We start from the raw sequence: 24,202 nt of genomic DNA, 5'->3' as shown, positions 1-24,202 counted from the left end.
CTTGCAGGATCCACATGACCACATGAGACCAGAATTAAGATCAATGAAGTCTTTGACTCTGCAGGAAATCCTGCGCATTTAACGTGCATCATCGATTCGCAGAGCCAGCAGAAAATAAAAGGGTCTTTAGTTGAAGACGAAAGAGTACAATTTTTCTTACAGCAGACAAGACCCATTTAAAGATGAAATAAAATAAAATAAAATATGAAAAATACCTCAAGTAAATTTGGCACTGGGATCAAATTCCAAAACCACAAAGGCACAAAACACGAAAAAAAATAAGAGCGCGAGATCGCATATTAATTTAAATGTAAGAGAGCACGAGAGAATAAATCTTCTATCGACTGAGCGTTGCTTGTGAGACACTGACAACTTTACGCACGAACAGTTACAATGTAAAGCAAGCAAGAGATAGAGAGAATAAGAGAATAGCACACCAAAAGTCTAACAGAAATTCGGCAGGTTCCGAGAGAGTTTAAATTACAGTTGTAATATAGAGCGGGAAAGCGAGTGGAAATAAAAGAGTTCTAGCAAGATTAGTGAGTGTAAAATTACACTAACAACACTAGAAGAATAAACAAGTCTAATAGAAATGTTAAAATAACTATAACCACATACCCGTTATTGGGGGATCTAGTCAAAAACACTAACACAACTATTAGGCTAAGCTTCGTTAAAAAACAAACACTTGCAAAAAATCACTGAATAAAACAAAAACTCAGAGCACAAAAGTAAACACATCTGTTCACAAGTGACGCTAAATCGAATGATTTTGACGCGATAATGGCAAGGTTGGACTTTGTTTTTAGTGACAAACGTCCAATCCATATAATTGAACAAGACTTAGGAGTGCTAAGTCAAGGGAAACTGTCTATAATGGAATATTATGGGTTATTTAATAAAAAACTAACTCTTCTAATAAATACAACCATTATGACTTACGGCAGAAATAAACCATTAACTGCTGAAATAAACGAAAAACACAAAAAGACAGCACTAAGGGTATTCATAACTGGCCTCAACGGCCATATCTCAGACGTAATATTTTCTTTGAATCCACCAGACTTACCGAACGCTATGGTAATAGTTCAAGAACTAGAAAGCAATAATTTAAGGGCCCAATTCGCAAACAATTTTACATCATCACAGCGCAAAAATTATGAGTCAAATTTATTCGGGTACCAAAACTTAAATAAAAATCCCAGGCAAGGTAACCATAATAACTATAATAGCAATCAAAGGAATACAAACAACTTGAGGTTTAACCAACCCGATAGCCAAAATAGAAACAATTATAATCAGAATAAAAATCATAATTGGAATCAGAGCAGACAGTAATCCTTAATATAATTCCCATAATCAATGGAATTCCAATAAAGCTCAACAAAACAAGCCAGAACCGATTGAAGTAGATGAATCTTAACAGATTCAGAATAGGGCCAAAGTACAATCAGGGTTATAGCAGTTATAACAACACATATAACCAGAATAAATGGAATCAAAATAAAAAGCAGGAGACACAAACAACTCCGCAAAATAATCCGCAGAACAAAAGGGAACCAATAGGTACGGTTAACCAACCGGCAAATAAAACTATGCGATTAAATAATTTCGAAGAGGACCATTTTTTAGGCCAGAATCCGGACCCTACTTAACAAGATATGATTGCAAAATAAATAAAAAACACAAGAGCAACCTCCTGGACTTATAAATACAAAAACGAGCTTCCTATATATAAAAGAGTATCTACGGTTAATGGATATTCTATAATTAAATATTATCACATGGTAACGATCTTCGATACGCGTTACATATTTTATGAAATAGATGGGTTAAAATCAGACTTTCTAATAGGTTACAACCCATTGAAAAAAATAGGAGCTGTAATAGACACAGAAAAACGAGTAATAAGATATGGGGGCAAAGAAGAAAAATAGATTTATGATAATGACAGTTCTTTTAACCAACTTTCCTTATCTGAAGAAAAAACAAAAAAAATCCTGAACACGCCGTCGTTGAAGTATCCGACAACATGCTAGAGGTAGCGAAAGATTCTTTTCTTCATTGTCACTCTTGAGAAACAAAATTACTGGTACAGCAAACGATGCCCTAACACACAATGGGACAGTATTAAATTTTTTTTTGTTATTTGATGGACGTTGATGCACTACGAGTAGTACAAACAAGTGGCCCAACGACACCAAGCACGTGCTTGTTACGCGCGGGGCCCTTTTATCAATTTGGACAAAAATGCGAGTTCGCGAGGAAAATATAAAAAACAAATAGAGACGGGACACAAATGAAAATAAAAGAAGCAACTAAGAATGAAGCACATGAGTTAAAATATTAGTTTTTAATACCGGGATAGAAGTTGAAGTGCAAATTAAATGGTAAAGGTTGTTATAATTATTACAAAAATTTGATGTACATCGTGGCAAATATAGGGGATAATAATTTCGTGTTAGTCCAGCAGGGGCATTGAAAGTTAAGCGGTTTACAAGTTCTACAGAATCAATATCACCTCTAATAAGATTTTGCATAAAAATAGTACCAAGCATTGTTCTACGATTTACAAGTGTAGGTAAATTAAGCAATAGTAATCTACTCTGATAGGAAGCTAGCCTTACGTTTTGATCCCAGTTCAAACTACGAAGGGCAAAAAGAAGACATTTTTTTTGTACCGACTCAATACGGTCAATGTGCACTTGATATTGTGGATTCCAAACCGAAGAACAATATTCCAAAATAGGACGGACAAGGGAGGTAAATAATAATTTGGTTGTATAAGGGTCATCAAATTCTTTTGACCAACGCTTTATAAACCCAAGAACACTCATGGCCTTGTTGGCAGTGGACATTATGTGGCAGTTAAATTTAAGTTTTGGGTCCAGTAGAACGCCTAAGTCATTAACTGAATATATACGGTCGAGTGACGTATTTTGAAGAAAGTAACTAACAAAAGTAGGAGTACCCCTATAGAAAGTCATAACGTTGCAATTAAGGCATTTCAAATTTAAAAGGTTGTACTCACACCATCCCTGAAAACAATCAATATCTGACTGTAAGTTGAAACCCGACGCTATATCATTATATGATAAACAAAACTTAACATCATCAGCATACATTAGTACACGAGAATGTGTTATGGTAGAGAGAAGATCTTTAATAAACAAAGTAAACAGCAAAGGACCCAAATGACTACCCTGAGGCACTCCAGATGTCACGTAGATCAATTTTGAAACAGCGTTCTTGAATATATATATAAAATCCAAGTTAATAGATTACATGGAAACCCAAGCTGATTTAATTTGAATAGGAGAATAGAGTGGTTGACAGAGTCAAAGTCCTTACTAAAGTCTGTATATATAACGTCAGTCTGCATTTTTTTCTTAAATCCATTTATTACATTAGATGACAATTCATGAAGGTGGTGGTCGATCCTCGCTTAAAAAAACCTGCTGACACGGTGATATGCGAGGAACATAAATGTTGCAAATGAGAAGTAATAATACGTTCAAATGCTTTAGGAATTGCCGACCATTTGAAAATACCTCTATAATTCTGGGCATCCGCCTTCGCACCTTTTTTGTGAAGTGGAATGATAAAAGAGTCCTTCTAGATAGTAGGAAAAACTGACGATGGAATAGACAAATTAAAAAGTTTAGGAAACGGTTTACATAGGGTTGACGCACTAAACGTAAGCACACACCCGGGGAGTCCAACTGGACCGCGAGAATAAGTTGGCGTTGTTGTTTCTAAGTCTCTTAAGAACTTTCCGTAATTACAGGAGTAAAAATACAATTTGCCCCTTTTAATGGATTAGGGAAGTTAGAATTTGACCAAGCAGCCGAACTATAAGTAGTTTGGAAAAACTCGGCAAATAAATCAGCAATTTCAGAATCCGTCGATGCCTCCATTGAGTTAAAAAGTACCGATGAAGGTAATGCCGACGACTTACGCTTGGCATTAACAAAGTTATAAAATTTGAATTTGGATAATTTGAAAATTCAAATTCACCACATATTTCGAAAAATCAGATGGCTTACCCGATTTTTTATAATTTAAATAAGTGTTTGTTTTCAGGTTTTTAAGTCTTTGTAGCGCATTGGTAAACCAATGAGGACTATTAAGCTTTGAAGACTATCAGGAACTCATTCATTAAAAAAAGGAATTAACACTATAAAGAATAGTTCAGTGACACTTTCAATATCCATACAATTGTACAATTCTGTCCAATTATATTGAGAAATCATATCGTTACGTTTATTATAGTCACATTTTTGAAAACATCTCATTTTAGTTGGAGAAGCTAAAGAAGAGAGGGTATCAACGCATGGGAGGCAGATTGTCAATTCCATTGTTGGATGGTATCGGTCTTCAGGTACAACAAGAGCGTCAATTCTAGATACCGTGACTTCAGACGGGTCTGAAACAAACGCAAGATCTAATTGTCTATTTGGTGAATTCCGTATAAAGCTTACTTGCTGTAACGATAATTCTAAAAGACCATCTACAAAATCATGGACGTATAAGGGTATAGCGACAAGTGAGTCAGTAGGAGGAGACCAAGAAATATCAGGGAGATTAAAGTCACCCAAAACAATCAAAAGGTCTCTGTTAGAAAGAAGGGATAGAACAGATTTAATTGCAGACAGATGGTGCTCATAAATTTTGAAATCAGAGCCAGGTGGAATATAGGTGCTTGTAACAAAAATATATAAGGATTGCAAGGAAACTTTCACACTAACAAATTCAATTTCGATAGGGATATCAAAGTGAATTTTCTCTGATGTTAGGCCAGTATTAACGGCAATCAGCACACCGCCTCCCCTACGTGAGGAGCGATCGGTCCTATAGGCATTAAAATTATTTGACAGAACTTCGCAGTCTGATATCTCTGGTTTCAGCCAAGTTTTCGTTAAAGCCAAAATATTTGCAGTAAATGCAGAGGAGTCAGCATAAAGCTCGGGTAGCCTAACATTTTGATAGGTTAGGTTAGGTTGGAGTGGTTGGAGATTAGATCCTAATCCCCACACTTAGGCCGCATTGGGCCCCTTGTGATACCACATGATCTCTGGTTAGATCCTTTTCCCTAGCTTATGGGTCATTTGCTTTCGCGAAGTATTTTGTTCTTCTCAAGAAACATAATAGTTTTTGAAGCCTTACGTCCTGAATGGCCGCAAGGTTCGGAAGTGTGTAGCTACCTAGGGTTTGAAAGCGCTTTAGGTTATGCGCTGGGCAAAAGCATAGGAGATGTTCGATGCTCTCCTCTTCGTCTATCTGTTTGCAGCTTCGGCAGAAGTCGTGGTGACTGAGTCCCAGCCTGAGCGCATGAGTCCCTATAAGGCAGTGGCCCGTGAGGGCATTTAGGAGAGTGGAGATGTCCTCCCTGCTACATTGTAGGAGAGTTTTTGTTCTTTTCGAGTTGTAGTTTGGCCATGTGAGTCTAGAATTGTGGCATGTTGAGATTGAGTTCAAACGGTTGTTGGAAAGTGTGTACAGTCTCTGCCTGAGATGGAGCTTGCAGGTAGCCATGGGCATACCCACCGTGTCCTTACCGCGAAGGATATCGACGATTGTCCCCTGTCTTGCGAGCTCGTCTGCTATGCAGTTGACCTCAATATTGCGGTGTCCAGGCACCCAGATGAGATTGATTCTCAGATGAGTGGCCATCTCGTTAAGAGATTTGCGGCATTCAGAGATTGTTTTTGAGTTCGTTGTGTAGGAGTCGAGGCCCCTGAGGGCTGCTTGACTGTCCGAGAAGATGAAAATATCTATGTCATGATGTGTTGACGGGTCCACGTGGGTCATGGCTTCCTGAATAGACATGACTTCCGCTTGGAAAACACCACAGTTGTCTGGTAGGCGGAATGAGACTTTTATGTCTAGTTCGGGGGAGAAGACTCCCCCACCTGTTTGGGAGTTAAGCTGAGAGCCGTCTGTGTATATGTTGACAGCTTTTTCGAATTGGTGTGGGAGGGTGTCCCAGTCTGTACGGGTGGGTATGAAGATCTTATATTTTTTTTTGAAGTTGACTATAAGTGGAACGTAGTCTGTATTACGTGGTAAGGATGTATGTTTTGATAGGATATTGCCTACGGCTTTTTTACAAGCGAAGAGAGCTATAGCCGCTTTGCGTGTGCGATCTTTGCTTGGTTGCTAAGGGTTAGGCGCGTTTGGTGTAGTTTGGGGAGAATTAGATTTGGTATCTTACACTTCCTTGTAAAGAGAACTAGTTTGGTCTTTTCTGGGTTTACTCCCAGTCCACAGACAGCCGTCCACCTGGAGAGGGTGGATAAGGCTGTCTCCATAAGATTGCAAAGAGTTTGCCGGAATTTGCCCTGCAGTAGGATAACCACGTCGTCCGCGTGGTTTGCCACTTTAATGCCCGCCTCTTCTAGAAGTGATAGCAGTTTGTTGACCACTATAACCCATAGAAGAGGTGAGAGTACGCCCCCTTGTGGGGTTCCTCTGCTGACATTCCTGGTCGAGTGGGCTGATCCCATAGTGGAGTACACTACTCTGCTGGTTAGCATGGTGTGTATGAGTCCCACTATGGGCCGCTCAATGCCCAGTTCAGTCAGAGCACCAGTAATCGCCGTTGGGGTGACGTTGTTAAAGGCTCCTTCTATGTCTAGAAACGCTGCCAGAGAGTATTCCTTATTGTGGAAACCTCTCTCTATACTGGCCACTAATCGGGCGGAAGTCCTTTGGGTTGGTGTGGGAGGGTTTGCCGGCTTTCGGTATAAAAATTACCTTAACGTCCAGCCACCTTGTTGGAATATGGTTTAGAGCAAGGCAGCCGCGGAAGATGGCTGTCAGCCAGGGTAGGGATAAATCTAGTGTCCGTTGTAGCTGGGCCGGGAAGAACACATCTGGGCCGGGGGATTTGAGGGGTTCCAAGCAGGCCTGGTTCAGGAGGATAACCACGTTCATGGTGACGCGCTCGGTTTTCTCCACCTTGACCACCTTCCAACCGTCTGTTGGAAGTATTGGATTGAACCTGGTCAGCAGGCTGAGTATAGCCTCTGGTTCCGAGGGTTCCGACGGCAGCCACACCCTCGCTCTCGGCCGAGACGGGATGTCTGCGGCCTCGCATACTGCCAGCTTGGCCCCGGGGTAGACCTCGCCGACCTTGTTAATGGCAGCCTTATAAAGTGCTGCCGACCTCTCGTCTTCACAGGCGATCAACTTAACGTTGCCCTGGTACCACCCTGCATCTGTGCAATCGGGTGGCGGACCTGGGTTCTCGTCCAGCACTTTTAAGGCCACTGACGCAAGGGTCTAACCAAACCCCATTGGTTCCTTGGGATCCTACCGCCTTCATCACTCTGGTCGATGACTCCAATGATCTTGCGATCCTTTACTACCTCAGCAAAGGATTTCGACCATGTGCCGCGGTTGGTTACTTTGGCCTTCTTCCTCGCTGGTTGAGCTGTCTCCATCGACCTTTCTCGCTTGTTGCTGTTGCTGGTGGTCATAGCGATGTCAAAGTCTGGGATTACCGCCTTTACCCAGGCTATGCCCTCTTGGATTTTTAGGTAATCCAATTTTGACGCTTGATCCTCTCGTATCGGGTTGGTGGCCAGCCGTTTAAGGATCCGAAAAGCTTTCTTGCGATCAAGAGGTCCTGCCTGGTTAGGTGGTACCCTCTTGAACTCCTTTGCCCTGGTACTCACCACGAGACCGGCTTTGGCGATCCCCTCAGGCTGGTGTAGCTGGTTAGCCACACCTACGCTGATGGAAGGCTTGGGCTTGTCGTTGTGGTGAGCTGGGCTTAGCCGGCTGCGTTGTTCGCTGGCCTTGGCAGGGGTCGACGTCACAGGGACTAGGGTAATCGGAGCCGTCATCTTGCTCTTCTTGTCGTCGTTGGTTACGACTTCCGACTTTTAAGAGTGTCGGGCTCTATTTTGTTGTTCATATCTCTTTTTGTTAGTATTTGTTAAAATCTCCATATTTATTCCCACGAGCTGCGGAGAAAGGACAGGTCCACCCGGGCAGAGATCCGCTGTACCCGGGTAAGGCTGACTAGAACAGGCGGTCGCCACTTGCCTGAGCTCACCGTTTGAGACTGCGTTTTTTGATAACTCAAGCTCCCAGCCAGATTGACTCTCGGCACGGTTCGAATGACACCTTAGTCCAGCCCGGGGTGAGATGAGTTGTGTGGGTAGGGAAGAGGTAGGTTCAAAGAGTGTGGGAAGGGGGTATGTGTGAGCTATTTGTCGGAGGCGGCAGCACAAGCGCGACGTCGGTACTGCAGATACCCGCTGACTGTCCGGGGCTACTTATTTACGCTTCATTTTGGGGGCTTGGCGGTAGCCGGGCCGTATCCAACTTCCACGCTTATTCGTAACTACCCTGGAGAACTAGGGCGCTCGCTATCCGCAACCTGCGACCCGTTCGGTAGCCTTCAGCTCGGCGCCCTCCGAGCCATCCCACTAGCTCTTTGGAAGAAAACATTTTGATAAGCCAAAAATAAACTTTTTCGTTTTTTGGTGCAGTGGAAGGCCTGTTATTTGTTCTCCGTTTATTGGGAACAAATTTTTTTATACCTTAAACACATCAGGCGGAGCAAATATTTTAAAAGACGATATACTGTGATTGGTTGCTTAAACTTTCTCAGAAATGAATTCTGCACAGTATGCTAGAGTATAATAAACCTTTATAATGAACATTGAATTATTTGAGTATTGTTGTTTAAATTGGTGAGATTTTTCAGATTAAAGATTATTCAGTAGCATTTGTATTAAGGGTTTTGCACAGCTCGGCTACGGAAAACATGGTAGGGAGGGTAAAGAGCCAGTCTCTTAATGTAGACACACACCACACCTTAGTAACCCATTTATTTAGTTGAACAATAGTTAGAATCAAATGTAAAAGTTTATTATAGAGGGATTCTGTAATATATTAGTGTGATGGACGTCCAGAGTTTGATTTCCAAGAACCCGCAAGCATACAAATTTTGGAATAGAACGGAAGTGTTAGATGGGTTAAGTAAAACGAGTTCTAACAGGATCCGAGATAAAGAAGAGAAGCTGCCTGTGGCCTGCACTACTACCTTTTAGAAAAAAAAAACCGCTAGAACTCAATTGTAATGGGTATAAATAGAAAATGCAAATATGTTTCACATTTATAAACATCATGTCTGTCGACCAGTTTGGACATTTGTCTGTTGTTAAGGAACGATCAGAAAATGTGAAAAGACGTGGTAAGTATACTGAGGGACTATTCATCGATGAGGATGCTAAACTAAATGCTCAAAATGAATGTATCAAAAACGGAACTAAACCTTTAGATAACGATGATTTAGAATTGAAAGAATATACTGATGAGAACATCGGAAAGTTGTAAGAAGATATAGGAAATCTTTTAGCTCAAAGTATTTATTGTCGACTCGCAAAAACTTGAAGCTAAGAAAATAAAATTGAATTGTATAATACAAGTGCAGACCACGCTGAACAAATTTTTTCAAAAATTCTGGAAAAGATTAATAGTATTGAGAATTATGTCTTTATTCATTGTTTTATTCAATCGTTTTTTATTTATACGTTTTATCTTATCTTACATTAATTTAAGTACTAATATTTTTGTACAATGCTTATTTAAAACTTAACAAAAATAATAAATATATTTCTTACAAACTCAAAATAATTTTATTTATACTTTTTAAAGTTTTGATCATAAAAAAGCATCTTCAATTAGCTGATGTATAAAATATTTATTTTTCCATATTTTTTTTTTTTTGAAATTTTTTCGTTTTCTTTTATCTTTGGATCAAAGAGTTTTCTTATTAACTTTAATCGTAGACATTTTTTTTTGTGTGCCTTGGTCTAAAAATGGTTCAAGTAACAAATGGTGGCAAAGGGAGTAATATGCTATATTAAATGAAGATTCATCTTGATCTATTATGTAACAATAAAACTTTGAACAAAAACCTGTAAGCTTTGTTATGAGTTTACCATTAAGACATCTATGAAAAACCCTAAACTTTTGTGTTAACTCTTTTGATTTTATATAAATTAATTTTTTTGTCTGAATGGTATACCATTAAATTTAGTTGTACTATGAAAATTGAATTTTGAAAATAAAATTTAAGCACAATGTGTTTTTCGTCCAGTCATGATGCTATCCGTAGATTCCCATGAACTTACAAGTTAAATGTCGACTCTCCGTTGCCGGTTTTCCATTGTTTTTCCGTAAACATAATTATTCATCAATTTAAAAAAAAATTTTTTAATTCATTTGTTGCGTTTTGCCTATGCAAAGTATTTAGATCAATGTAACTTTTTAACAAAGGCTTTTGTAAAAACTGAACTCCTCTATGGATCTATTTCAGTACTAACCCATTCTGAACATTGTTGCAAATTCCTATAATGTATTACATAATTTTTCTAATATCCCAGATCAGCAATTAATTTTTTTTCCTTATCTTCCTTTGAGGCCAGGCAAAATATGACGGACTTAATGAAAGATCATTATAAAGGTTATAGGATATGTCCGCGCCAAGGAGGCGCTACTGTGAACGATTAGTGGTTAACAGACGAGAGCAGTTACGTCCAGATGGCCTCTCATCTCGCTCTCGGACTGTTAACAGTCTCCACCCCCGCTCTCCTAACATTAGATTTAAGTTCAAGCTGTTAGTTCTAAGTTACCACTCCAAGAATGCCCACGCTGCGGCTAATAAATTGAATTTCAAGTGAAACGAAGTACAAGTCAGTTTTTCTGTGCCCTGCATATTGCATCCAGGAATTTCTCCACCACAATCGTGAAGAACCCAGGAAAGCCGCCACCCTCCATTTCATGATCCATCGGCCGGATATTTTCAAGAGGTTACGAGTTCCAGCGTTCAGCGGTGGAATTTTCCGAGTTCTTCAAAAAATCCAAGATAAGTACGAATTTTCCATATTTCCATTGCCGACATGCCAGATATTTCCCAAGAACCCAATTTTCTTATATCTGTCTGATCGGCCATTTCCATCGTGCATACGATCGCCATATTCCGGCTTCTTTTTCGTATTTGCCATTTCCATACATATTCGTATTCATATACACATACTTCCATTCGAGTTGCACCCATCAACATTTCTACAGCGACATTTACATACAGTCCACATTATCTCCAATTTCCAAAATTATTACAAATTACAAATTTAAAATTGCAATTTACACACATGTATTTCCGAGTTCCCACAAACACACAAATCATACGCCCATACATACACACATATAACCCTGATGCATGCTTATTTTTTTTTTTTTTTTTTTATTAAATAAGCTTAAATATATACAAGAATATAAGTGGTAGAAGAAGAGAAGAGGTAGAAAAAGTTCCGATCCCGCGGGACTGCCGCAAAGCTATACTTCGCGGGACGGATGGCGGTCAGGTTGCCGCTCGTCCTTATAACTCCATGCGTCGACTCCGTTCTCGACGCCTAAGATCCTTCAGGATGCCAGCGGCCATGTTGGCTATCACGTCCCACTTGCTTTGATCTTCCAGCATGCAGCTGATCACGTTGTCCGCTGTCAGGTTACATACGGTTGTCGTTTCAGCTTCGGCTCGGTTCCTATCGTATAGGGGGCAGATGAATAGCGCGTGCTCCGCGTCTTCGATGCTTCCTGTGCCGCAGTGGTCGCAGTAGGGGTTTGGCTCGTGCTTAAACCTATGCAGGTATTCCTTAAAGCATCCGTGCCCGGAGATCATCTGCGTGACGTAGAAGTCTACCTGTCCGTGTCGTCTCTGCAGCCAGGGTGTTAGACTGGGAATTAGCCTGTGCGTCCACCGCCCTGTGGTCGCATTGTTCCACCTCATTTGCCATGCCTCGATCGTGTTACCGCGTTGGGTCCTGCTTCCTCTGCTCCCAGTTCTTCGTTCTGCCGCCAGCAGGTCTATCGGTATAGTACCGGCTACCACTAGCGCGGCTTCCTCAGATACCGTGCAGAAGCTGCTTGCATTCTTATGAATGTACGTACATGTGCCTGGCCATCTCAACATATGTACCTAAGGGAAAAAGTCACGTAGCGCAACGTAAGGCAACGTAAGCACGGTAATCCACGTACCTTTTTTCGCGGTACACCCTACAAATATTTCGAAAGCGACATTTACATACAGTCCATATTATTTATAATATCCAAATATAAAAAGGACCATTTAAGCACATATATTTCCAAGTTCCCACAAACACACATATCCATACGTCCATACATACACACATATAATCCTAATGCATGCTTATTAATATACGTACATATGCCGGCCCGCTGCATCATATGTACACAAGGAGAAACGCACATAGGTTCATACGGTACACCCTACAAAAGTTTCAACAACGATATTTATTATATGTATAACAATATTACCTAAAATCAAAATAACCTGATTCCACCGAACCCTTAAACACGACACGCCTTTCCAACTTGAATGATATTTATTTGAGCAGCGGTAATTCGCATCCAGCGGCAATTCACATCCATTAAATAAAAATAAATAAATACTTTTTTTTGCAAGCCGTGACGGTGCGAAATAGATATTTATTTTCCTATTCCTAGCGCTCATTTCCGCAGCACAGCAAACAACGGCAAATATCCCTTCAGTTCTGCAGTAGGGACGCGGTGACATGGCTCAAGGCAAAAAGCTTTTTTTGTTTTTTTTTTTGTGCCTAAAACGCTGTGCCGCTGTTGACGTCAGCAGAGCAGTCGGCGCAGCGTAGAAGACTGCCCACGAAAACGATCGTGCAACAAAGAGAGGCAGATACTCGGATATTTCCCTCTCTTTCTTGTCTTATAATCTGCCTGCACTCCGTGCTCGCAGAGACAAATTTCGGCCGGTCCGTTATTTTTTTTTGCGTCTCTCCGTTATGTTCGGCTAGCGACTAATATTTCGGCGGAAATCGTGGAGCAGCGACATGTGAATGCCCTAATATTTTAGGAGCATTATTGTGTATCGAAAATATACAACTTATATTGTTTTATAAAAGTTAATTATTTGATTATAGTAAAATTAAGTAATTTGGATTTACTTATAATGTTATGTTTACTTATTATACATTTTTATTACAATATATCTTTTTAGTGTAATTATAGAAAATTAGTCCGTTAAAATTGATTTCAATATTTAAAACATTAGTAGTATTAGTATTAACATTTTTAAAAAATTCGTATTGTATTTCTTACTTAAGAAGTACAAATTATATAGTCGGATGTATTTCGCCTTATAAAGGGTATAAGTGCAGTGGCACGCGCCAACAGCGAAGAGAAAACAAAAGAAATCAAGTAAAGGGGAGAGAAGACTTGGTGCATTCTGTTTGAGTGATTGAAAGGGAAGCATCCATGTTAATTGTGCGCAGCAGAGTTACTTTAGTCGTCTCTTTAAGTTAATATAATAAAGTCAGGTAAGTGCTACGTTAAGTTTTAGATGTTGTGCATTGATCTTAGTTTAAAGTACGTAAATTTTGAAGGTATTCAATGGGTTCCGTTAGCCGAAAGTGGATGACGAAATGTTTTGATCCAATAAAAATCCTGCAAAGGGTTAAACACAGCTATAAAAGGTAAATATACAATTAAACAAATAAAACGCATTTTTTAAACATATGTTTTTTCAGGAGCGTTGGCCAAGGATTCAGAGGACCCGGACAAAGGTTTAAGAACGGCGATGACTAACGTTTAAAATAAGCTTACGAAGCAAAAAAACAGAAACAATAATTGTACAATTTTTGAAAATCTAAATAATACCATATAATTAAAATGAATTAAAATGAAATTAAATATGTATGTATTTTAAATTCTATATTTTTATAATTGAAAACTCAAGGAAAAATTCTGATTTTCCCAAGTGATTCACTTGGGACGTGTCCCTTGCAAGTGATTTCACAAGTGAAAACTCAAGGAAGAATTCTGATTTTCCCAAGTGATTCACTTGGGACGTGTCCCTTGCAAGTGATTTCACAAGTGAAAACTCAAGGAAAAATTCTGATTTTCCCAAGTGATTCACTTGGGACGTGTCACCGGCACGTGACAGGCCATACGAAAAATGAGTATAAGGAACAAGTGAAATCCCGTAGAACTTCGAAAAATTTTCATTTGAATTTTCACTTGTGAAAATGCGGACATCCCATACAATTTTCTATATGGAGCGTCACTTGTTCTTCACTTGTGCACGAGGACATGTCCCAGGTGATTCCCAAGGTGATTCACAAGTGAAACTTTTTTTTTGGAACTGAAGGGATCTGTCAGAACAGTCGTTCCGAATTCTCGTTATTTCCTCGCACATCAAGTAGTTGATGTGCAACTGTTCCATTTCCACATACTCCAAACGTAGACCGGAGCTGCAACGCTAATAGCGAACACAAGCGGACTGCTTGCAATTGCCATAACGGGAAAACGGAGAAGCCACTGCGAAATATAATTTTTTTTTGGTTTTTTTTAAAGTCAAGTTAAATAAATTCCATACGATTTTTCGTATCTTTTTTTCTCTTGGAATCCACACTTAAGGACAGACTTTTCCGGGCGGGTCTAATTTTTACAAAGCAACAAGGGCGGCCCAGATAATCGGAGTTCTGGAATGCCAGGTCCAAGCCCAACAGCCCCAAAGTCGATCACAAAGGCAAAGAGCGAAACATCCTTAGCCACCCAAGAAGACGACAAGAAGCTGTCTGTTCCTACGAGCAATCAGAAACGATAGTCTCTGAGTCCGCTCACGCCAAAGGTTAGGCCATCAATCCAGACCAAGTCCGTAAAGTCGCTAGCAACTCGTTCGCAGGAAAAAATGAGTAACGAAATTGCATTTGCAGCCCTCGCGCGGTTCATCACGGTGTCCGACCGTATGAGCCATTTCAGAGCGACGATTGAAACTCTTGGGTCGTCATCTCCGTCCGTCCACACCTGCAAAGTCCGTAAGGAACAAGTCCGCTCACTCTGGGACAAAGCCGAGAAAAAATTTGAAGCGTGTCTAGACACGATTTCCAGCGTTACGACTGAAGGGGCGGAAGAGATTCTGGCGACTTTGCACCGAAAATATGAATATTGCTATTCGGTGTACGAGGAGCTAGCGGTTCAGCTCAGTGAGCTTATCGACCGAGCCAATTCTCAGCATCCGCCCACGAGCACCAACAATCAGTCCACTTACATTCCATCTGCGTGCCGGTTACCGCCGTGCGATACTGAAGTATTCGAAGGGCACTATCTGAAATGGCCAACATTTATGGATCTTTTTACAGCAGTTTATGTCAACAATTTTAGGTTGACATCGGTCGAAAAACTTTTTCATCTCAACGCTAAAACTAGCGGCGAGGCTAAGGCAATCGTAACCAAGTCCCCTCTCACAAATGAGGATTTTGATTCAGCATGGGCAGCGCTTCGAGACCGTTTCGAAAATAAGAGACTGCTAGTAAACAGCCAACTCAAACTCCTTTTTAATTTGAGTTCCGTAAGTTCCGAATCTGGCCAGGCTTTGAAAGACCTGCGGAGCACAATCCAAGGGTGTCTAATAGCGCTGGCTCATTCCAACATTTCCACAGAGAATTGGAACTGTCTCCTGGAATTTCTGTGCGCCAGCAGATTACCAAAATTGACCCTCTTCTTATTAGAGCAGTCCCTTTCATCCAAATCCGACATTCCGACCTGGGATGAAATGAACACGTTTCTTAGCGACAGGTACCGAACGCTAAAGGCGATTGAGGATATGAAACCAAGCACCAGCACGCTAAGAGTCAACCCGTTTCCAGGAAGCTCAACTCCTTCGAAGCTAAGGTGGTCACAAAAACAAAGAATTGCGATCTGTGCTCAAAAGAGAGTCATCCAGTGCGCATATGCCAGCGTTTTCTCCAGATGTCTGTGGATGCACGAACGAACTACATAAAAAAAAGCAGCTTTGCCTAAATTGTTTCGCGAGAGGCCACCAGCTACGTGAATGTAATAGCACTCACAGCTGTTTCAAATGTCGAGCGTGGCATCATACACTGTTGCATAAAGGCAACCCCAATTCCCGTGGATCAACTTCCGCAATTAGTTCTTCAGCAGGCCCACAAAATACAGCTGTACAGGGGGCCGCCGGCGGTTCAGAAAATCTGCCCCGTGTGCAGAACTATTTAGAAACCGGTTCTAGAGCGGTTTTGCTAGGCACGGCCATTATTGACATATGCCACTTGGGAACGAACTACAGGGCTCGCGCTCTGATAGACTCGGGTTCTGAAGCTACGTTTATTACGGAACGCCTGTTCAATCTGATTAAGCTGCCGTTCCGCCATATCCAAGCCCAAGTTTCAGGCTTAAATCAGACCGTTTCCGCTCAGGCGACCAGGCTCTGCCATTTTTCTATTCGAGCCCCTAATAAGCCAGGCCTCTAGCTAGAAACCGCAGCTTACGTTTTGCCTGAATTGACCGGAAAGCTACCATCTTACCCAATCCCACGAGATGCGTTGATTGATTTACCTGCCATTCCTATGGCAGATCCGACATTTTTAGAGAGTTCCCATTTTACCGTCCGTGTTGCTGAGCGGCACGCGCAAAAACATTTGCGGTTCTCTCCTAGGTCAGGAAACTATTTTCGGCTGGGTGCTTTCCGGCCCAGTTGCTAGTACATCGAGCCAAAAGCGGGTGTCAGCTTTCACGACCCAGATAACCGAAACGAGTGACAGGGGCCTGGAAAAACTTCTCACTAAGTTTTGGGAGGTGGAGAACATACCAACTAAGAGGTTAAAAGAATCCGATTCCTATTGCGAGAGCAATTTTCTCCAAACCACCACTAGAGACGCAAGCGGTAGATACGTGGTAACTTTACCGTTTCGCGAACCCGAACATTTCGGATCCAAACTGGGGGGCGATCCATTGCCCTAGCTCAGTTTCTTAGAAAAGAAAACCGTTTGAAAAGAGACTTTCCATTAAAAGAGCAATATGACTCAGTCATTGAAGAGTATTTGGATCTGGGTCACATGAGAGAAGTCCCCCCGTCTTACGATTCTCCAAGCTATTATCTTCCACACCACGCGGTGGTCAAACCTGAGAGTACCACCATCAAACTTCGCGTGGTATTCAATGCTTCTAGCCCTTCAGCAAATGGGACAAGCTTGAACGATATTCTTCATGCTTGTCCAGTCCTACAATCTGATTTAACCATTCAGGTCTTGAAGTGGCGTTATTGTATGTAGATCTGGGTCGATCTCAAGCATACGCCGTTCCAAAGAATTTTATTCCGGAATAAAGAAGGAGAAGTAAGCGATTTTGAGCTAAAAACCGTCTCCTTTGGTGTCAACTGTGCACCGTTTCTGGCACTCCGCGTACTCCAACAATTGGCAGATGACGTAGAAAAGGACTTCCCTAAAGCAAGCAATATTGTTCGGCATTTTATGTACGTAGACGACAATCTGGCAGGCGCCAATTCCATTCAAGAGGATCAACTTGCGATCAGCGAGCTTCACCACGCTTTTAATCGCACCGGCTTCCCGTTAAGAAAGTGGACAGCTAATCAGGAGAGCATACTTGAAGACATCCCAAACGAGCATCTACTCCACGACGACTTTCGTAACCTTAAGTCCGAAAGTTTTGCCAAAACACTTGGTGTTCGGTGGAATGCGACCTCGGATGAGTTCTATTTTGTCCCACCGCCAGTTTCGATTGAATCTACTTATACGAAGAAAGAGGTTCTTTCCCAAATCGCGAAACTTTTTGACTCAGCCGGATGGCTGTCCCCCTTTATTGTCCGCTCAAAAATCTTTATGCAAGAGATTTGGTTGCAAGAGTTGGGCTGGGATGAAAATATCTCCGCAGAAATGAATCAAAGATGGCAAGAATTTTTTTCTGAGCTTGAACAGATCCGTATTCCAAGGTGGGTTGGTTTCCAGCCAGAGGTAAAGGTAGAGCATCATGGTTTTTGTGATGCGTCGCAGAAGGCATATGGGGCCGCAATATACTTGCGGGTTGAAGTAGGCCATAACATTATGACACGTCTGCTTACCGCCAAAACCCGAGTCGCCCTGTTAAAACGGTGTCCGTTTCACGGCTAGAGCTGTGTGGGGCAGTGTATTTGTCAGAAATGATCGCAGCTATCCTTCCGAATATGCCAATTTCCAATTCCGACATTTTCTGCTGGACTGATTCCACCATCGTCCTCGCAAGGTTGAATAATCCGGCATGCCACTGGACCACGTTTGTAGCCAACCGAGTGACCAAGATTACTCAGGTGACAAGCGCTGAGCATTGGGCGCATGTGCGATCTGAGCACAATTCCGCGGACCTAGCCAGTCGAGGCGTGTCGCTGCGGGAGCTGGTTCATAGCCAACTCTGGTGGGAGGGACCGGATTGATTACAACAGCCAAAAGACAAGTGGCCAACACTGGGGCTTGCACCTCCAGTCACAGACATAGAGCAGCGCGCTCTGAAGGTCAACTTCGCAAAGGCCCCAGCCGAAGATTTTCTGGAACGGTTCTCCAAGTTGGACAAGGCTCTGTGGGTCCTTGCGTACTTGTTACGGTTCATTCAACGCTGCCGCAAGATGCCGAGGGGCCCAGCTGATCGGCCTACCAAGGAAGTGGTCCGAGAAGCTGAAAGAGCCCTGATTCTATATGCCCAGCGGGAGGAATATGCCCAGGAGCTTAAATTCCTAAACGATAAGCGTCCAATTCCAGTTTCCAGCCCGATAGCCAACCTGTATCCCTTTCTAGACCAGCGAGGCCTGTTAAGGGCATGTGGTCGCATTACAGCCTCAACAGCCCTTCAGTATGACGAGCGGCATCCTACTATACTGCCATACAACTGTCACTAGCTCGTCTGCTCGTCCTTCTTTCACACCAGATTTCCCTGCATGGAGGCAACCAACTAGTGGTACGCCTTATCCGATCGAAGTATTGGATTCCTAAAATCAAGAATCTGGTAGAAGCTCTGCTAAACTCCTGTAAGGTGTGCACTATTTACAAGAAGAGAGTACAGACGCAATTGATGGGCGATCTTCCTACCGATCGAGTCTCCTTCTCCAGGCCATTTACATATACGGGCATTGATTATGCAGGCCCGTTTGAGATAAAGAACTATACAGGCAGAGCATTCCTTATTACCAAGGGATATGTATGCGTGTTTGTGTGTTTCTCCACAAAGGCTATTCATTTAGAGCCTACGTCCGACCTGACAACCGAGAAGTTCCTTGCCGCATTTGTCCGATTCGTAGCGAGAAGAGGGTGTCCTCAGCGGGTCCATTCGGATAATGGCAAAACCTTTGTGGGGGCAGTACTTTCTCGGGATTTCATGCAGACGATTAGGGAGTCTGTGACTGATACCTATAGCCATCAGGGGATCTCGTGGCGGTTCATTCCTCCAGGAGCTCCACATATGGGTGGATTGTGGGAGGCTGGAGTGAAAAGCTTCAAGGCACTTTTCTACAAGTCGACGTCAAGTCGGAAGTTTACGTTTGAAGAGTTCTCCACTCTTCTAGCCAAAGTTGAAGCATGCCTCAATTCCAGGCCGTTGTCTCCCATGTCCGAAAATTCTGCTGAGTTGTTGGCATTGACGCCAGGCCACTTTCTGATTGGGGTCCGTTGCTTTCCACAGCTGAACCCGAAATTGAGGGCGAAGTCGATTATAAATCGCTGGCAACACTTAAAGGCCCTGCATCAGCAGTTCAGTGCGCGATGGAAAGAGGAGAACTTAAAAGAACTTCACAAGCGCAATAAGTGGCATAATCCTTCCAGAGATATCCAAGTCGATGATATTGTGGTCGTCAAAGAAGACAATATGCCATCAAACGACTGGCGGCTCGGCGAAGTTGTATCTGTCTTTCCAGGGGCCGATAGTAGAGTTCGCGTAGTCGAAATCCTTACCGCTCGAGGGACTATAACGCGTCCCATCCACAAGCTAGTACTTCTTCCTATGGAGGCCAAGGCAACCTCCGCTCTTCCACAATAGTGCCTTCTGTCCTCATGCTTCAAAATCCATTCACAATTAATCCTAAATGCCCTTATCTCTTTTTTTTATTATTCAAGCATTAAAACCATGGCTCCACGTCCTCGCAGCGCCCAAACTTTGGACGACAGACGTTCACGAGGTACTCGATCCTACCGCTGCAGAGTCTGTCGGGGAAATCATCCTCTACGGAAGTGCAACCATTTCCTGAGGCTCAGCACTGAGAAGCGGCTCCGCGCCGTTCTCATAAATAAATATTGTGCAAATTGCCTGGCCCACCAGCATTCCGAGGGAGTATGTCGCAGCGGAGACACGTGCAAAAAGTGTGGGCAGGACCACCACACGCTGCTCCATTTGCTCGAATCTTCCGGCTCGCGCTGCCGATCAATTTCTCCGCTCCGACCCTCGATGACGTCACCACGACCTTCAGCTTCCGGTTTACGCTCGCCAAGTCCAACGCCAAGCTCGCGGAACCATTCCCGGTGTTCCGACCAGTTCGACCAGCCAACTGCAGCTCCATCTGTGGCGTCTCTCTTGCAGCATCGGAGTGTGCAAATCATCCCGACGGCCATCGTGGTTCTCGACACGGGAACCAATAAGTACGAGGCGGGGGCCCTGATCGACCCGTGCACACCAGTGAGCACCATCGACCGGTCGCTGGCCGCGGCGTTCGGCCATTCCACAACGAGCGTCGGAGACGAGACGGTCTGTTCGGCGACGATAAGGTCACGGACGGGCACCTTCAGAATCGACGTGGTGCTGAACGTTAGACCCAACTTCCGCACTCGCACTCCAATCCGCGCCCTAGCCGACAATGTTCGCGCTAAGTTCAACGACATCCGCCTCGCTGACGAACAATTTCATCGACCGGCGACTATATCCCTGGTGTTGGGCTCTGACGTGTATCGTGACGTCATCCAGCCCTGGTTCCTGAATCTGGATGAGGGGTTGCCTGTGGCACAAAGCACTGTGTTCAGCTGGATTGTCCCCGGATCATGTCGACAGTCTTAAGGTGCCCGACGAGGTCTGATTTGGTTGCTACGTTTGTCGTCGCAAGGGGGAGAGAATGTACGCGCCAAGGCGGCGCTACTGTGAACGATTAGTGGTTAACAGACGAGAGCAGTTACGTCCAGATGGCCTCTCATCTCGCTCTCGGACTGTTAACAGTCTCCACCCCCGCTCTCCTAACATTAGATTTAAGTTCAAGCTGTTAGTTCTAAGTTACCACTCCAAGAAAGCCCACGCTGCGGCTAATAAATTGAATTTCAATTGAAACGAAGTACAAGTCAATTTTTCTGTGCCCTGCATATTGCATACAGGAATTTTCCCACCGCAATCGTGAAGAACCCAAGAAAGCCGCCACCCTCCATTTCAGGATATATTTAAATCCAAAAAGATATAATGAAAACATCCATTTAAAGCTCGTAATCCTACACTATCTCAACTAGCAGCTAACCTACATTAGATCAACCTACAGAGGGTCTTGTGTTGCAGAAATATTGAGATCCCTTTTGACTTCCTCTTCGAGCAGTCATTAGTCTTTGAAGCGAAATATGTACAAATTTACTTATTTAGATTAAATAAAAAAATATGAATAAATGAATTTACCTTGAAATACTATTAATGTAAATATAATGTCCATTGCCGCCGTCTTCCAAGAGCCACATTTTGATATAAAGAGCGTTTTCCACATCCGATTGAAAAAGAGATCCAATTAGTTCCTTCGTATCTTCATTATATCCGAAAACTTTTAAGCTCATATGAATATATTTTCTAAAAAATTTATTTCCAATTTTTTCCAACCCTCTGAAATCTAATTATATTTCGTTACTTAAACGATTTATCTCCAGGGATATGTCAATATTATAAATTTTTTGTAAAATCGAAAACAATATAGATAATTCCAGCTAGTTAGATCGACTATTCATTAGTAAGAAGAGATTGGAGAGAACATAGAAATAGCCAATAGGACGCCATCAAATCAATAAAGGAGGAACAAAATCGAAGAATTAGGGAGTGTGTTGGTTAGAAGAGGTCTCACATACTTTGCTTGCAGGTGCTTGCAGGACACCATCATACTCAGGTAACAGGGGACAGTTTTGAAAAAATCTTTAATTTTTTTTTGAAATATCAAGGTTTTTTATTTGTTGAGTTTCGAGTATGCAATTTATCCAGCTCATGATCCCAGCCTCCTTACCCAATTTATAAACAAACTCTTCATATACAATTCTTAGCTGAGAAAGCTTTCCAGCTCGAGCGCCCAGCCGCCTTACCCAAGTCGTAAACAATTTCTTAGCTGGGATCCCCTTACTCACCGTTCCCACAGAATCCCAATTAGCTCCCCCACTTCAATCTAAGTTCATTATTAAGATTCAATTGCGCCGCGGTCCTCCTAACATGAACTAAGCGGGGTCCAGCTAATGTAAACACAAGCATCCGGTCAACACCCGGCGAGCACCAAAACTGCAGCGTAATCCGTTTAGTAGTCGAGCGGATTTCCCGACTCTCTTGAGTCCAACCCTTGTCCAACTCTTAATGAGTTCCCCAATTCTCTTAAACCGAGGTTTGTTTATCAGATAATCGGCCCCTGGCCAGGCATTCCGTTTTTGATTCCGCGAAGATTGGTTCAATAGAAAATATTGTGAACAGTAGAATAAAAGTCGGTATTAAGGAAAAGTTCTAAAGTTGTAACTTAGTGAATAAAAAATAAAAATAAATTTTTTAAAATTATTTGCAAGTGAAATAATTAATTGCCGCCCAACGTGCGGCCACGCTTAAATTGTTCTAAATAAAAGCTTTAAAATAGATAGCTAACGGTCTTAAAGTAAAAAGGAACTTGCGTGGTCAAATAAAAACCTAACCAACCGACGAAAAGTTCGCGCTGAAAACAAAGGAGGAAATCAATAAATGAAATTATCCCCTTTGCTTACAACAATCCGCTAATTAATAATCGGCGTAATAAACCTACTGTTCAACAAAAACTAAACGGTCTCAAAAAAAATAATTCACAAAATTAAAGAAAAATTGTAAAACTGTGAAAGTTGATGCAAAAAATATGAACTGAGAAACAAAAGTCAAATACAATTATAAATCCAAAAATACAAATTCAACAAGAAGGAAGAGCTGAGGGCCATCCCTCGCTAAACAGTGACGATCAGAAAACAAACCGAAGGAAGAGCTGAGGGCAATCCCTCGTTAAAAATTAACAACCACAAAAATAAATTGAAGGAAGAGCTGAGGGCCATCCCTCGCTAAAAACAACCAAGAAGGACGACCCCTGCAGGATCATCAAGGAAAACAGAGGACCTCATATTAATCCCAGGAAGAAAAGAACATAGTTAGTGAGCGTATACTGTTTATTTTTATTTTAGGTACTATTAGCGTAAAATTTTTAAATAAAATCAAACAAGGTGGAAGACCTAATAAACGATTGTGAAAGAATTCTCACCATGCCTCTACCCCAACCAGAAATGGCTTCTAGCAGCCAAGCTAATAACCAAGTGAGCGATTTAATTGCACATATTGTCAATAACAAGTTGAATCCTTTAAGGAATGAGATCGTGAGTTTAAAAGCACAACAAAATCAAAATATAAAAAAGGTTGAAGATATTCAAGTAGAAGTCATTGACCCAAATATTAAATGTGAAACTTCATTCGAAATTATTAATTCAGTCAGGGAATTTAAAGGTGAAGAAGACAAATAAGTGAGTTGGAGTGAATCAGCAGAAACAGCCGAGGGGCAACATGCTAGAGGTAGCGAAAGATTCTTTTCTGCATTGTCAATCTTGAGAAACAAAATAACTGGTACAGCAAACGATGCCCTAACACACAATGGGACAGTATTAAATTTTTATACCCGTTACTCGTAGAGTAAAAGGGTATACTAGATTCGTCGGAAAGTATGTAACAGGCAGAAGGAAGCGTTTCCGACCCCACAAAGTATATATATTCTTGATCAGGATCACTAGCCGAGTCGATCTAGCCATGTCCGTCTGTCCGTCTGTCTGTCCGTCCGGATGAACGCTGAGATCTCGGAAACTATGGGAGCTAGGCTATTGAGATTTGGCGTGCAGATTCCTGAGCTTCTTACGCAGCGCAAGTTTGTTTCAGCACAGTGCCACGCCCACTCTAACGCCCACAAACCGCCCAAAACTGTGGCTCCTACAGTTTTGATGCTAGAATAAAAATTTTAACTGAAATGTATTGTTCTCACCAATACCTATCGATTGACCCAAAAAAAAGTATGCCACGCCCACTTTAACGCCCACAAACCGCGAAAACCTGTGGCGGCCACAATTTTCATGCTAGATAAAAAATT

General features: G+C 42.2%; 1 protein-coding gene across 2 annotated transcripts in view; it reads left to right on the top strand.

Annotated features, from left to right (window-relative positions):
- Nucleotides 1-10,102: 10,102 nt before the first annotated feature.
- The window catches only part of LOC139352955 (uncharacterized), a 40,315-nt gene continuing 26,215 nt past the window's right edge, over nucleotides 10,103-24,202 (top strand). The window contains exons 1-2 of one of the 2 annotated variants that reach the window (XM_070995847.1): nucleotides 10,354-10,889; nucleotides 19,965-21,154. In XM_070995847.1, the coding sequence (XP_070851948.1) occupies nucleotides 10,801-10,889; nucleotides 19,965-20,895 (1,020 nt within the window). In that variant the 5' untranslated portion in view covers nucleotides 10,354-10,800 and the 3' untranslated portion in view covers nucleotides 20,896-21,154. Of the gene's footprint in view, nucleotides 10,890-19,964; nucleotides 21,155-24,202 lie in introns of those variants that run through there. The other variant, XR_011604018.1, reaches the window with a different exon arrangement.

The sequence above is a fragment of the Drosophila suzukii genome, chromosome 3 (genome assembly GCF_043229965.1).
Source record: "Drosophila suzukii chromosome 3, CBGP_Dsuzu_IsoJpt1.0, whole genome shotgun sequence".
Classification (NCBI taxonomy): Eukaryota; Metazoa; Arthropoda; class Insecta; order Diptera; family Drosophilidae; genus Drosophila; species Drosophila suzukii.
Note: the sequence above shows the minus strand (reverse complement) of the source record. Positions and strands in the feature narration are given on the sequence as shown.